We start from the raw sequence: 13,567 nt of genomic DNA, 5'->3' as shown, positions 1-13,567 counted from the left end.
TTAAAGGAAGCCAGATTCCAGCTGGACATCAGGAAAAACTTCCTGACTGTTCGAGCAGTACGACAATGGAACCAGTGACCTAGGGAGGTGGTGGGCTCTCCCACCCTAGAGGCATTCAAGAGGCAGCTGGACAACCCTCTGTCAGGGATGCTTTAGGGTGGATTCCTGCATTGAGCAGGGGGGTTGGACTCGATGGCCTTGTAGGCCCCTTCCAGCTCTGCTATTCTATGATTCTATGATTCTAGTCTCAATCATCGGTAGACTTTCTGGGCTTCCGAGCCCCTACAGAAGACGGCGGCTGGCCTGTACCCCTCTAGCCAGGCCCGTGTGCAAAAAACATCACCCTCCATGATTCATCTAAAAAAAATCCTTTGGTCAAAGGATTCTCTGCCTGGCATTCCGCAAGTGACCAGTTCAAGACTCACTGGGAGCTCAATTCTGAAATCTTCTGGATTTCACAGATCTTCTGGGTCTAGCAACCCGTTTTTGTGAACCGCCCAGAGAGCTTCGGCTATTGGGCGGTATAAAAATGCAATAAATAAATAAATTTTGGTAGTCAAGGATGTGTAGAGATTGCATCTCATCTCATAGGTGCCCTATTAAAAAATAAAAATAAACTTACATCAAATGGCGGATCTCCGTTTTGAAACTGGCCAGCGCTGCCTGATATATCCCGTTCTTTGCTATGACCAGCTCATTCTCCAGGGCCAGGGTGAGTTCCGTCAGGTTGATTTTCCCATCCAAGTTGAAATCTAAGGTCTGCCAGAGCACAAAAATTGTCAATCAATTAAAAACTTTTACCTGACTAATGTTTTGGCATCTAACCAACCATTCTGGTATATAATAGTTAAAATAAAATATCGCTTTGTCACAGTACAACCGGAGTGCTGAAGCCAACAATGGGAACAGCATCTCTACCAAAGAACCTTGGGGATTGTAGTTCTGGGAGAAGGTAAAAGCTCAGCCACAGACAGTTCTCTGCATCCTCCCCAGTGTTCAATGTGGGAAAGCCGAGACAGCAGGCGCCATTTTGAATCCGTTGTGTCGCTTTGTCACCGTGATTACAATTCGCTGGGTGGCTGCAGAACTGGTTACCTTCAAGATCTCATGACTGTTCTCTATTCCTTCTTCATGCCAGGCATCGAGGATTTGTTCCACCGCAGCAAAACCCAATCCATCATCCAGGCTGGAGAATACCCGGAATCCAATTGTACTTGTCATTGCTGAGGGTGCGGTGGTCCGTCTCCCACTTTCATCGAAGGCCTGGAATGACACACACACACACACACACACACACACACACACACAGATTGTTTTGTGCTATCCTCCAGCCCCCCCAAATTACACCCACTTTAGAAAATTATGTCAGGAAGAAGGGAATCTTTCTTCTTGAACTGCTAACTGCCAGTCCAGGTCCGGGCCCGATTCAAAGTGCTGGTATTAACATTTAAAGCCCTAAACGGCTTGGGGCCAGGCTATCTGAAGGAACGCCTCCTTCCATATGTACCTGCCCGGACCCTAAGGTCATCCTCAGGGGTCCTTCTCCGCGAGCCCCTGCCAAAGGAAGTGAGGCAGGTGGCTACCAGGAGAAGGCCTTCTCTGCTGTGGCACCCTGGCTGTGGAATGAGCTCCCTAAGGAAGTTCGCTTGGCACCTACATTATATGCTTTTAGACGCCAGGTGAAGACCTTTTTATTCTCCCAGCATTTTAACAGTCTATAAATAAATTTTAACTTGGTGTTTTAAATTTGTAATTTTGCATTGCTGTTGTTTTTATCTGGTTGAGCTTTTATATTGTATTTTATAGTATAGTTTTATACTGTTGTTTTATACTTTGAATGTTTTTAATTTTTGTGAACCGCCCAGAGAGCTCCGGATATTGGGCGGTATAGAAATGTAATAAATAAATAAATGAATAAATAAATAGATTTCTAGATGGAGGGAGTCGTTCTGAATGGAGGGGCATTCCATCCTGGGAGCCCCCACTGGCATTTTGAAGTGGAACAGCCCTATTATTATTATTATTATTATTATTATTTATTTATTTATTTATATAGCACCATCAATGTACATGGTGCTGTACAGAGTAAAACAGTAAATAGCGAGACTCTGCCGCATAGGCTTACAATCTAATAAAATAATAAAACAATAAGGAGGGGAAGAGAATGCAAACAGGCACAGGGTAGGGTAAACAGGCACTGGGTAGGGTAAAACTAACAGTATAAAGTCCGCACAACATCAAGTTTTAAAAGCTTTAGGAAAAAGAAAAGTTTTTAGTTGAGCTGCACCCTTCGTAATTAACGCAGAGGAAAGTGCCATCCCAGGATGGGGGCCCTACCTGCATGGAGAGGTGCCGCTTGAGTTGCCTGTATGGGGTCGAGGCAGACGGGGGTAGAGGCTTCCCGATTTTGAACAAGCCGTAGAAAAAGTCTTCGATGCTCATCGTGCCGTCGTTGGGCTCAAGGTTGTGGAAGACGCCCTCCAGGACCTGAGAAGGACAAAAGCACGATCCTCAGACAGAGCACGGGCACAAAATAAGACAAAAAGCTAGAACTGTTCCGCGTCGGGGAGAACAAACAGAAAGAAGGAAACCCAGCAAGGACGGGGATTGCACTGATGCACTGATGCCTCAACAGAAAAAGGTGCACTCAGGAACAGAAGAGGGTGTACAGTGTTGGGTCCCAAGGAGGGACCACAGCTCAGTGGTAGAGCACCTGTCTTGCATGTAGAAGGTCCCACGTTCAATCCCTGGTGGCATCTCCAGTTCATCTAAGGTCTTCCTCTGGGTGCCTACTCCAAGGGAAGCTCGGAGGATGGCAACAAGGGAGAGGGCCTTCTCTGTGGTGGCCCCCCAATTATGGAACAATCTCCCTGATGAGGCCCGCTTGGCGACAACACTATTATGTTTTCGGCGCCAGGTCAAGACTTTTCTCTTCTCCCAGGCATTTGACAACGTATGTTGTTAGCTGTCTTTGGCCTGGCCGAGAGTTTAAAAATTGTTTTAAATGTTAGCTGTTTTTAGATTTTTATGGTTTTAAATTTTGTATATTGATTTTTAATGTCCAGTCTTTTAATGTTTGTAAACAGCCCAGAGAGCTTCGGCTATGGGGCAGTATATAAATGCTAATAATAATAATAATAATAATAATAATAATAATAATAATAATAGCAGGATCATGTAGGAAGTGATGGGAAAAAGACCTCTCTCTGCATGAAACCCTGGAGAACCACTGCCAGTCAGAATCAGCAACACTGGTCTATGTGGACAAAGACTCTGACCCACTATAAAGGCAGCTTCTTATGTTCCAGGTAGACATCTTACCTGGAAGGGCCTAACTTCTGTCTCAGACAGACCATCCTCAAGCAGTAGATGTAAATTCTCCAAGTAAAGTAAATTCTCCAAGTGAGAACATAGGAAGAGCCAGTGCTGGATCAGACCGAGGATTCATCTCGCCCAGTACTCTGTACACATAGTGGCCAACCAGCCATCGGCCAGGGACCTATAAGCAGGACCTGGGTGCAAGAGCACCCTCCCACCCATGTTCCCCAGCAAGGTAAAGTGAGGATCAATAAGAGCCACAGAAAGAGATGCCCAAACCAAAAGAGACGACTGCACAGGTGAATATGGTTCCCCAACACTTTTTGAAGAAACTAAAGGTCAAGGACATAAGAAGCCCTCCTGGATCAAGCCAAAGCCCTACCTAAGACAAGCAACCCAGTTCGAACAGCAGCCAACCAGACGCTGATGGGAAGCGAGCAAGCAGGATATGAGACAACAACACCACCTTCTGGAAGCTCAAAAATGTATATTTTTAAAAAATTTAATTTGTACCCTGCCTATCTACCAAGAAAATGGTACACATAAGTCAATACATTCCGCCACCTTTCTAACACTGTGTGTTGAAGTAACTTATAGCAGTTTGTCCCTTATTCAAATAGGCAAGGAACAGGCAATTGCTGTCCAAATAATTTTATTTAGGTTATTCCATGTTCATAGAATCATAGAATAGCAGAGTTGGAAGGGGCCTACAGGGCCATTGAGTCCAACCCCCTGCTCAATGCAGGAATCCACCCTAAAGCATCCCTGACAGAGGGTTGTCCAGCTGCCTCTTGAATGCCTCTAGTGTGGGAGAGCCCACCACCTCCCTAGGTAACTGACTCCATTGTCGTACTGCATCTATACATATAAATTAGAACACACAACCTTTATGTAGGGTGACGATACGAAAAGAAGGACAGGGCTCCTGCACCTTTAACAGTTGCATAGAAAAGAGAATTTCAGCAGGTGTCACTTATATGCATGCAGCACCTGCTGAAATTCCCTCTTCATCAGAACAGTTAAAGCTGCAGGAGCTATACTAGAGTGACCAGATACAGAAGAGGGCAGGGCTCCTGCAGCTTTCACTGCTGTGATGAAGAGGGAATTTCACCAGGTGCTGCAGGCATACAAATAACCCCTGCTGAAATTCCCTTTTCTATGCAACTGTTAAAGTTACAGGAGCCCGGTCCTCCTTTCCATAGGGTCACCCTACTTTATGCCAATTTGTATCCATTCTTGTTTTCCTTTTTGGCAATTCTTAAGTGTCCACATTATCAATGGCTACTAGTCCTGATAGCTATGTGGTACCTCCAGTAGCTGAGGCAGTAAGCCCGGAATAACGGGCTCAAGTTAAAGGAAGCCAGGTTCCAGCTGGACATCAGGAAAAATGGAGTTAAAATGGAGACTGAAAGAACTGGGCATGTTTAGCCTGGAGAAGAGAAGATTGAGGGGAGACATGAGAGCACTCTTCAAACACTTAAAAGGTTGTCACACAGAGGAGGGCCAGGATCTCTTCTCGATCCTCCCAGGGTGCAGGACATGGAATAACGGGCTCAAGTTACAGGAAGCCATATTGCGGCTGGACATCAGGAAAAACTTCCTGACTGTTAGAGCAGTACAACAATGGAATCAGTTCCCTAGGGAGGTTGTGGGCTCTCCCACCCTAGAGGCCTTCAGGAGGCAGCTGGACAACCATCTGTCTGGGATGCTTTAGGGTGGATTCCTGCATTGAGCAGGGGGTTGGACTCGATGGCCTTGTGGGCCCCTTCCAACTCTGCTATTCTATGATTCTATGTACACCAATTGCTGGGGGACATGGGTGGGAGGGTGCTGTTGCCCCTGTGTCCTGCTTTGTTGGTCCCTGATCGACAGCTGGTTGGCCCCTGTGTGAACAGAGTGCTGGACTAGATGGACCCTTGGTCTGATCCGGCATCAGGGCTCTTCTGATGTTCTTGGTCATAGCAGTCACAGCAGCCACACTGACTTGGGGATATGTGTGTGTGTGTATGGGCTCAATAGGTACCTGCGTGTCGATATTCTGCAATCCGTATTGCTCACAAACGGAGACCAGCTTCTTCCTGTTCAGGTGGCCATCTCTGGAGATGCCAAGATTCTCGCACACTTCGCGCAGTTTTTCTTCTATCCAGTCCTGAGTGGGGGAGACGTTTTGCGATGCGTTCAAGTCATCAGGATTCCAAAACCTCAGTTGGCCTGGAAGGAAAGTGGTGAATGTGCCATGAAAAAGGAAGTCCGCCCCCCGCAAAAAAGCCTCCCCCCCCCCCCGGTCACAAATAAACCATACAGTTCTCACCTTGAACTTCGGCTTCTATTGATTCTGCCCGTTTTTCTTACTATTTCTTTTATTTAAATCATTTATCTATCACCCTTCATTGGATCAGATTTCAAGACAACATACAAGCATGAAACCAGTACAATACAACACGGAAACAAATAGAAGGGGCAGGCAAAGCTGTAAGATAGATTCACAGACTCCTTGATCGGGATGTATGAGAAATCTATTTCAGTTTGGTTTTGATTGGGATTTACCCAATTCGCACCTTCTGGACTAAGAGACAATCTGGGATGCAAGTCCTTACATTTTGGGGCTTGCAATGTGATTCATGGGGGGGGGGGGGGAAATGCACACAGTCAACAGGAGGAGGATGCGCACATTTCAAAGATATGCACAACTGATGTGTCCGTTTGGAAAATAAACACAAACATAAACACAAAAGATGGAGGGGAGACATGATAGCACTCTTCAAATACATAAAAGGTTGTCACACAGAGGAGGGCCAGGATCTCTTCTCGATCCTCCCAGAGTGCAGGACACGGAATAACGGGCTCAAGTTAAAGGAAGCCAGATTCCAGCTGGACATCAGGAAAGCTTCCTGACTGTTAGAGCAGTACGACAATGGAATCAATTACCTAGGCTTTCAAGAGGCAGCTGGACAACCCTCTGTCAGGGATGCTTTAGGGTGGATTCCTGCATTGAGCAGGGGGTTGGACTCGATGGCCTTGTAGGCCCCTTCCAACTCTGCTATTCTATGATTCTATACACATGAAAACCCTTTGAAAATGGTCCGGAAACTTCAACTGGTACAAAACAGGGCAGCACAGTTACTAACAGGGACTGGCCGACAAGACCACATCACGCCAGTTCTTTTCCAGCTTCATTGGCTGCCAGTCCAGGTCAGTAATGCAAAGTGCTGGTATTAACATTTAAAGCCCTAAACGGCTTGGGGCCAGGCTATCTGAAGGAACACCTCATATGTACCTGCCCAGACCCTAAGGTCATCCTCAGGGGTCCTTCTCCGTGAGCCCCTGCCAAAGGAAGTGAGGCAGGTGGCTACCAGGAGGAGGGCCTTCTCTGCTGTGGCACCCCGGCTGTGGAATGAGCTCCCTAAGGAGGTTCGCTTGGCACCTACATTATATGCTTTTAGATGCCAGGTGAAGACCTTTTTATTCTCCCAGCATTTTAACAGTCTATAAATACATTTTAACTTGGTGTTTTAAATTTGTAATTTTGCATTGCTGCTGTTTTTATCTGGTTGCGCTTTTATATTGTATTTTATATTATGGGTTTATACTGTTGTTTTATACTTTGAATGTTTTTAATTGTTGTGAACCACCCAGAGAGCTCTGGCTATTGGGCAGTATAGAAATGTAATAATAAATAAATAAATAAATAAATAAATAGGCATGGATTGGCATGCAAAAAGTAATACTGACAAAGCTCGCAATCTGATACGTACTCAAGTCGTAACAAACTTTGAGATGTTGTCAGGCAGGGCCTCCTCTTGATAAGGAATTCTATTAGTACAGCCCTAAAAAATATTGCTTTTCTGTCCAGGTTTGGTGGTGGTGTTTTTACTACCGACCAATATGAGTGTGTGTGGGTGTGAGAAAGAGAGACAGAGAGAGAGAGAGAAGAGGAAGATCTAAAACAGCCTCCCACAATGAGGGAGATGATGGGAGTTGAAGTCAAACGCACATGGAGAGCACACTGGCAGGATGGGGGGTGTTCTACCGGTTCTGGATGGGATTGCACTCACCCTGAAGGAGCAGGTTCGTAGCTTGGGGGTTCTTTTGGATCCATCATTGTCACTTGAGGCTCAGGTGACCTCAGTGGCACGGAGTGCCTTTTATAAATTCCGGTTGGTGGCCCAGCTACGCCCCTATCTGGACAGGGATAACCTGGCTTCAGTTGTCCATGCTCTGGTAACCTCCAAGTTAGATTACTGCAATGCACTCTACGTAGGGCTGCCTTTGAAGATGGTTCAGAAGCTGCAGCTCGTGCAAAATGCAGCGGCCAGATTGATTTCGGGAACCAGAAGGTTCGACCGTATAACACCTGCTCTGGTCCGCTTGCACTGGCTGCCTGTATGTTTCCGACCCCAATTCAAGGTGCTGTATTTCACCTATAAAGCCTTACACGGCTTGGGACCACAATACCTGACGGAACGCCTCTCCCGACGTGAATATACCCGGTCACTACGTTCAACATCTAAGGTCCTCCTCCGGGTGCCTACTCCGAGAGAGGCTGTGGCAACGAGGGACAGGGCCTTTTCAGTGGTGGCCCCCAGACTATGGAACGATCTCCCTGACGAGGCTCGCCTGGCGCCAACGCTGCTATCTTTCCGGCGCCAGGTTAAGACTTTCCTCTTTGCTCAGGCATATGGCAGCACATCTTAATCACCTACATGTTTAGTTTTTTAACAGCTTTTAATGCTTTATGTGTGTATGTTCTTGTGTTTTAGAATTTTAAATTTTGTATACTCGTTTTTTATCTTAATTTTTTAGAATTTCTGTAAACCGCCCAGAGAGCCCTGGCTATGGGAGCGGTATATAAGTGTAATAAATAAATAAATAAAATAAATGCAATCATGGGCGTATTTAGAGAGCACTAAATTCTATAACTCCATGTAACTCCCAGCCAGCCATGGGCATGCCTAGACCATGCCTTACCTCAAGGATTGCTCTGGGATCATCCCTGTGTGTCCACATGATGCACAGGGGATCCCAGGGGCAGAGAGGGAGGATCCCTCCATTTCCCCAGGATTACTGGGACGGCTTTAACCCTGGTTTTTCCTGCAGTCAAGCAGCAGTTTCTGCAGCCGAAACTCTCCCCACAGCCTGAGTTCGATCCCAGCGGAAGCTGGTTTCAGGCAGCCGGCTTGGGTCGACTCAGCCTCCCATCCTCCCGAGGTCGGTAAAATGAGTACCCAGTTAGCTGGGGGAAAGGTAATAATGGCCGGGGAAGGCAACGGCAAACCACCCCGCCATAAGGCCTGCCAAGAAAATGTCAGCGAAAGCTGCCATCCCTCCAAGAGTCAGTAATGACTGAGTGCTTGCACGAGAGATTCCTTTCCTTTCCTCCTCAGGATCATCCCAGTACTGTGGGACGTGTGGGTGGCCGTCCCAGTTTCATCCCAGCTCCTTGTGAGTAAACGCGGAGAGCCGGGAACCAGGCATGGGGCACGGAGCTCTTGAAGTGCTCCGTGCTCATTCGGGGTGAGGAGGGGAGCGGGGTGGGTTTTTTAATTATTATTTTTACCTTTGAATTTTTCGCTGGAGCTCTTCTGTCAAAAAAAAATGGCCGCCGCGACGGGCGCAATGCCCAGGATGTCGCGCGGCCCATGTGGACTGAGGGGGAGGATCTCGCGATCAGCATAGCGCGAGATCCTCCCCTTCCCCTGGTATAGACACGCCCCCCCATGTCTCTATCTCTGTGTGAACGCTAGAAATGAATTGCAACATGGAATCCAAGATATGTTCTGGAATTCTGATCTGAAATGTCTAATCTTTAAAGGTTCCATTTTCACTAACTGCCAGAGAATACCATTAACTAAGGAAATGGTTTTATCATAGAATCATAGAATAGCAGAGTTGGAAGGAGTCTACAAGGCCATCCAGTCCAACCCCCTGCTCAATGCAGGAATCCACCCTAAAGAATTCCTTACGGTTGTCCAGCTACCTCTTGAAGGCCTCTAGGGTGGGAGGCATAGTAAAATCATCTGTTTTACTATTGCATTTACAGTTGGTTCATCCTAAACAGGTTGAAGGGCAATACATAATAAATTTCAGAGCAATTTCGAAGCTCTAAAGACTGAAAGTGTGAACAAACACACGCAAGCAGAGCACAAATTTTCCACTTGTTTTCTCTGCCCCTTCCCAAAGCTAGATCTGAGTTTGCATTCATTATCTGCTTTAGCAGGAAGAAATCTATTTCTATTCCATAAATTTTTAAAAAAGAATAGAGGAGCTGGTGGCGTGATCACTTCTCACCTTCAGCTTCATATTCCTCGCTGTCTTGGGATCTCCAACGCTAAAAGGAAAAGACAGGGAAAGAACTTTTGAAATCAACTTGATTCTCTGGGTGGTTCACAAAAAATTAAAATCATGAAGAGCATAAAAACAACCAACAATCTAAAAACACAAATACAAAATACAGTATAAAAAGCACAGCATGTGTTCGCCTGTCGCAGCAAAACTGACACAGAACCTGGTAGCACCTTAAGGACGAGGAAGTTTATCGTGGTAGAAGATTTGGCCAAACAAAATTGTAATTTTCTTCTCCTCCTTCTCCACCTCTGTGCTCCGGTGTATATATAATGATGTGCCTAAACTCACCACTTCCATGAATTTAACAAAGTGCAACACTCTAATTCACAGAAGCACCTGACACCAGGATTTAGTTAGACTTTCAAGGTGTTACAACATTCTTTGTTAAATATTTAAATCTGCCTTCCCCAATCTGGGGTCTTCCAAATGGATTGGACCACAGCTCCCCTCCCCCAGCCAGTTAGTGACTAGGCTGGCTGGGGGTGATGGGCACTGTAGTCCAACCATCTGGAGGGCACCAGGTTGGGGGACGGCAGAGCAATTCCACAATCAACAAACAATAGCAAACAAAAAACCAAGTTCCAGGAAAGTCCAGACGCCTCCTGGTCTCTGCAGTTTCCAAGGCTCTGGAAGCCCAAGCCTTTCCGATCCCTGCCACAAAGATTAAAAACCTCTGTTTCAGGACAATTTCCAAAGGAGCTTCCACTACTCTCAAAAAGAAGTGATTTCCTTCCCTCCCTCCTAGGCTGCTGCCATCTCTGTCACAAAAGATCTACTTGAAGGACAAAGAGCCAACGAAGGCTCTGGTTAAAAACAAGCTGACAGCCAGGAAGACAAAATAAATGTATGTGTGCACCAGATTTGGAGGGGGGGGAGCTGTTTTGCTTTAAAATGCTTCTGCCTAAACAGGCCAAGTCTGTTGATCTTTGTGGTGGTGGTGGTGGGGGGGCGTGGGTGTTGGGCAGCTGCGAGTATAAAGGAGAAGGGGGCAAAAGTGAGGAGCCATGCTGGGGACATTCGCTGGCGTTCCATACCAGGTTTCCCTTTGAATCAATGAATCCTTACAATTCTTTGATGACACACTCAACATGCAAACGTTTTGCACCATTCCCATTTTACAGAGGGGCAAACTGAGAGGGCGCACACAGAAAGCAGCGCCGTTCAGCTCCAAAGGACGCTGTGATGCCCAACTAGGAGCGAATGCCGTGCCCCAGGGAGCTGTTTTGCAGTGGGGGGGAAAGGGTCCGACAGCAATTAATTACACACAGCTGCAGCGTCACGGGTAGCGTTCCCCTCGGCCCTGACACCAGAAAAACGGGTCTAAGAATACTGGCCTACCTTACAGGGCAGTTGAACAAATTGCTGAAATAATATGCCAACGGTTCATATATGCTGTTCTTGAGCTGCCGCACCTCATTCTCTTTTAGACCCTCAGCACAGACAGACAGAGGGCACACGGCTCCTTCAAAACTGTCCCTGGACAGCTGTATGGGTTTACATTGGACTGAATACTGTACTGCATATGGGGGATGGACAGAAGGACACCCTGACCCATCGCTAGGAAACTAGAACAGATAAGAGTCCAAGGACACGACAGCTTGCATCTCTCCTCCGGCTAAATATCTTTCACTTCTGCACAGAATGTGTTTTTTTAGTTCTGTAAGAATCAGGCAGGAACAGAGATATGCCACCCCCACCAAGTGATAAAGGTTAGTTTATTTTTTAAACGGGCATCTGACGCATGCCTGAAATGAAACAATATCCTCATCCCTTTGGGATATCTGCTGCCTTTGCAGTTCAAGAAACAATCCTTTCCTTATTTATACACGCACAGCTGCCAATTTTTTTCCTCTTTTTAAAAAATGGCTCCCACATTTCCAAACGGACCAAACGGGATGTTCACGCCCCACAGTTTAAAAGCGACACATAAATAAAAACCACACCGAATTCAGGCAACCGATCCATTCAGGCAACCAATCCTGGAAACAAAGCCTTATGAAGAGAGACTGAAAGAACTGGGGATGTTTAGCCTGGAGAAGAGAAGATTGAGGGGAGACATGATAGCACTCTTCAAATACTTAAAAGGTTGTCACACAGAGGAGGGCCATGATCTCTTCTCGATCCTCCCAGAGTGCAGGACACGGAATAACGGGCTCAAGTTAAAGGAAGCCAGATTCCAGCTGGACATCAGGAAAAACTTCCTGACGGTTAGAGCAGTACGACAATGGAATCAGTGGCCTAGGGAGGTGGTGGGCTCTCCCACACTAGAGGCCTTCAAGAGGCAGCTGGACAACCATCTGTCAGGGATGCTTTAGGGTGGATTCCTGCATTGAGCAGGGGGTTGGACTCAATGGCCTTGTAGGCCCCTTCCAACTCTGCTATTCTACGACTCTATGATTCTATGATTTCAGGGCAGAGTTGCTGAGCGCCTGAGAAAGGTGCTGTCGTCATAATATAAAAGTTTAATACTGCTCATTCAGATTACAGCTAAAACATCATTAATCTGGGTAGCCATGGAAACTGGATTAGGTCATGCTGCTTTTAAAAACTACTGCTTCTGTTCTATCATCTGGGAGGCTGGGAAGGCGGCTGGAACCCCCCTACCCCGACAGAAGCGCATCTCTGCCCGGAGCAGAGGCTGCTACAGGTGAGAAAAGCCAGTCAAACAAAGCACATGCTTGCAGTCCCAATAGACAGTCGCCAACAGGGACCAGATAAGCATATTTTGCCCTAAAGCTAGGGATGGATAAGTCCATTTGCAGACCGTGTCGGTTTCACGTGTATTTATTCATAATCTGGTTCCATCCTGTTTCTCCCTCAATCTGTGAATTTCTTTTTACGAACTGTACCGAAGTCCCCATTATGTTTCCGGTACTGTTGTCACAAAAGGCACATTTTTGTCTACATTTTACTCTAAAAGACACATTTTTAATGCATTTTATCCTAAAATGTGCATTTTGGTTGAGCGAAGAACTTTATTGCAAAATTCGGAGAAATGCAAAAAAACCGAAGACCTAGTTGTTCTAGTTGTTATTTATTTAATTTATTTATTGCATCTCTACCCAAAACAGGTAGACAATCAGGGAACCAAGCGCCGTGGAAGCTGTTTTCTGTGACCAGCTATTGGTGGGTGGGGTAGGAGGGCATGGCAGGGGTTCTAGTCGCAGAATCCGCACCCTGTGCTCGGAGGTCATCGTCCCGATTATTGGGTATAATTTTCCTACTCAACAAACCAAACTGGACAGCCACCGTAGGGCTGTCCTCTACCTTTGGGACTTTTGTTTGCGCCTCCTGGTCGTGGTTGGCCCATGTTGGATCGGAATGGGGGGGCGCATAGACTAAAATGGGCAGAATCCTGCAAACTGTCTACAACCAGAGTTCTTTCTGCCTGTAGCTCTTTCTGCCTGTAGACTGAATTCCATTTCGGAGAAACTCTTGGAGGCGCATTCCAGTGGTGGGCGGGGCTGAAGTCAACAGGGGTGGGGCCCAAAGGCCAGCCTACTGTAGCTTCAAGCTCTTCCTGACAGTGACTAAGCCGTGGTTGGGGCATTTCAACTTTTTAGAATGGAGAAAAAACTGCACAAAAGCCAGGAATCACCAAAGGATCAGCGGTTGGGGCAAAAGGAGAAACCCCCGAGGCCTGGATTAGAAACCCCAGGTGGGCAGGATTTAGCTCCCCGGTCCTTCACCCTCAATCAACAGACTATACAGCTTTTGCAGCATGAAAGACACCTGGGAAATGGGGCCAGGGATCCTTCAAGGCCCCTTCCTTCCTGTTCCATGGCTCAGGGGTCAGGCAGAGTGAGCGGTCTCTGCTGCACTGCAGTGCCACCCATACAGTGGCCAGAGATGGTACTGCAGCTCTTCAGCCCAACTGGATCCCGAGGAACCAACAGGGATCTGG

At 46.7% G+C, this 13,567-nt stretch overlaps 1 protein-coding gene across 7 annotated transcripts in view; it reads right to left on the bottom strand.

Moving 5' to 3' along the window:
- The window catches only part of NIN (ninein), a 159,314-nt gene that overhangs the window by 65,996 nt on the left and 79,751 nt on the right, over positions 1–13,567 (bottom strand). For all 7 annotated transcript variants that reach the window (XM_063118241.1, XM_063118242.1, XM_063118244.1 and 4 more), the window contains 5 exons: positions 9,607–9,646; positions 5,342–5,529; positions 2,338–2,487; positions 1,096–1,263; positions 623–759 (listed from right to left, as the gene is read on the bottom strand). In XM_063118241.1, the coding sequence (XP_062974311.1) occupies positions 623–759; positions 1,096–1,263; positions 2,338–2,487; positions 5,342–5,529; positions 9,607–9,646 (683 nt within the window). The remainder of the gene's footprint in view (positions 1–622; positions 760–1,095; positions 1,264–2,337; positions 2,488–5,341; positions 5,530–9,606; positions 9,647–13,567) is intronic.

This window comes from Elgaria multicarinata, chromosome 2, assembly GCF_023053635.1.
Source record: "Elgaria multicarinata webbii isolate HBS135686 ecotype San Diego chromosome 2, rElgMul1.1.pri, whole genome shotgun sequence".
In the NCBI taxonomy this organism is placed as follows: Eukaryota; Metazoa; Chordata; class Lepidosauria; order Squamata; family Anguidae; genus Elgaria; species Elgaria multicarinata.
This window is presented reverse-complemented; position numbering and strand designations above follow the sequence as displayed.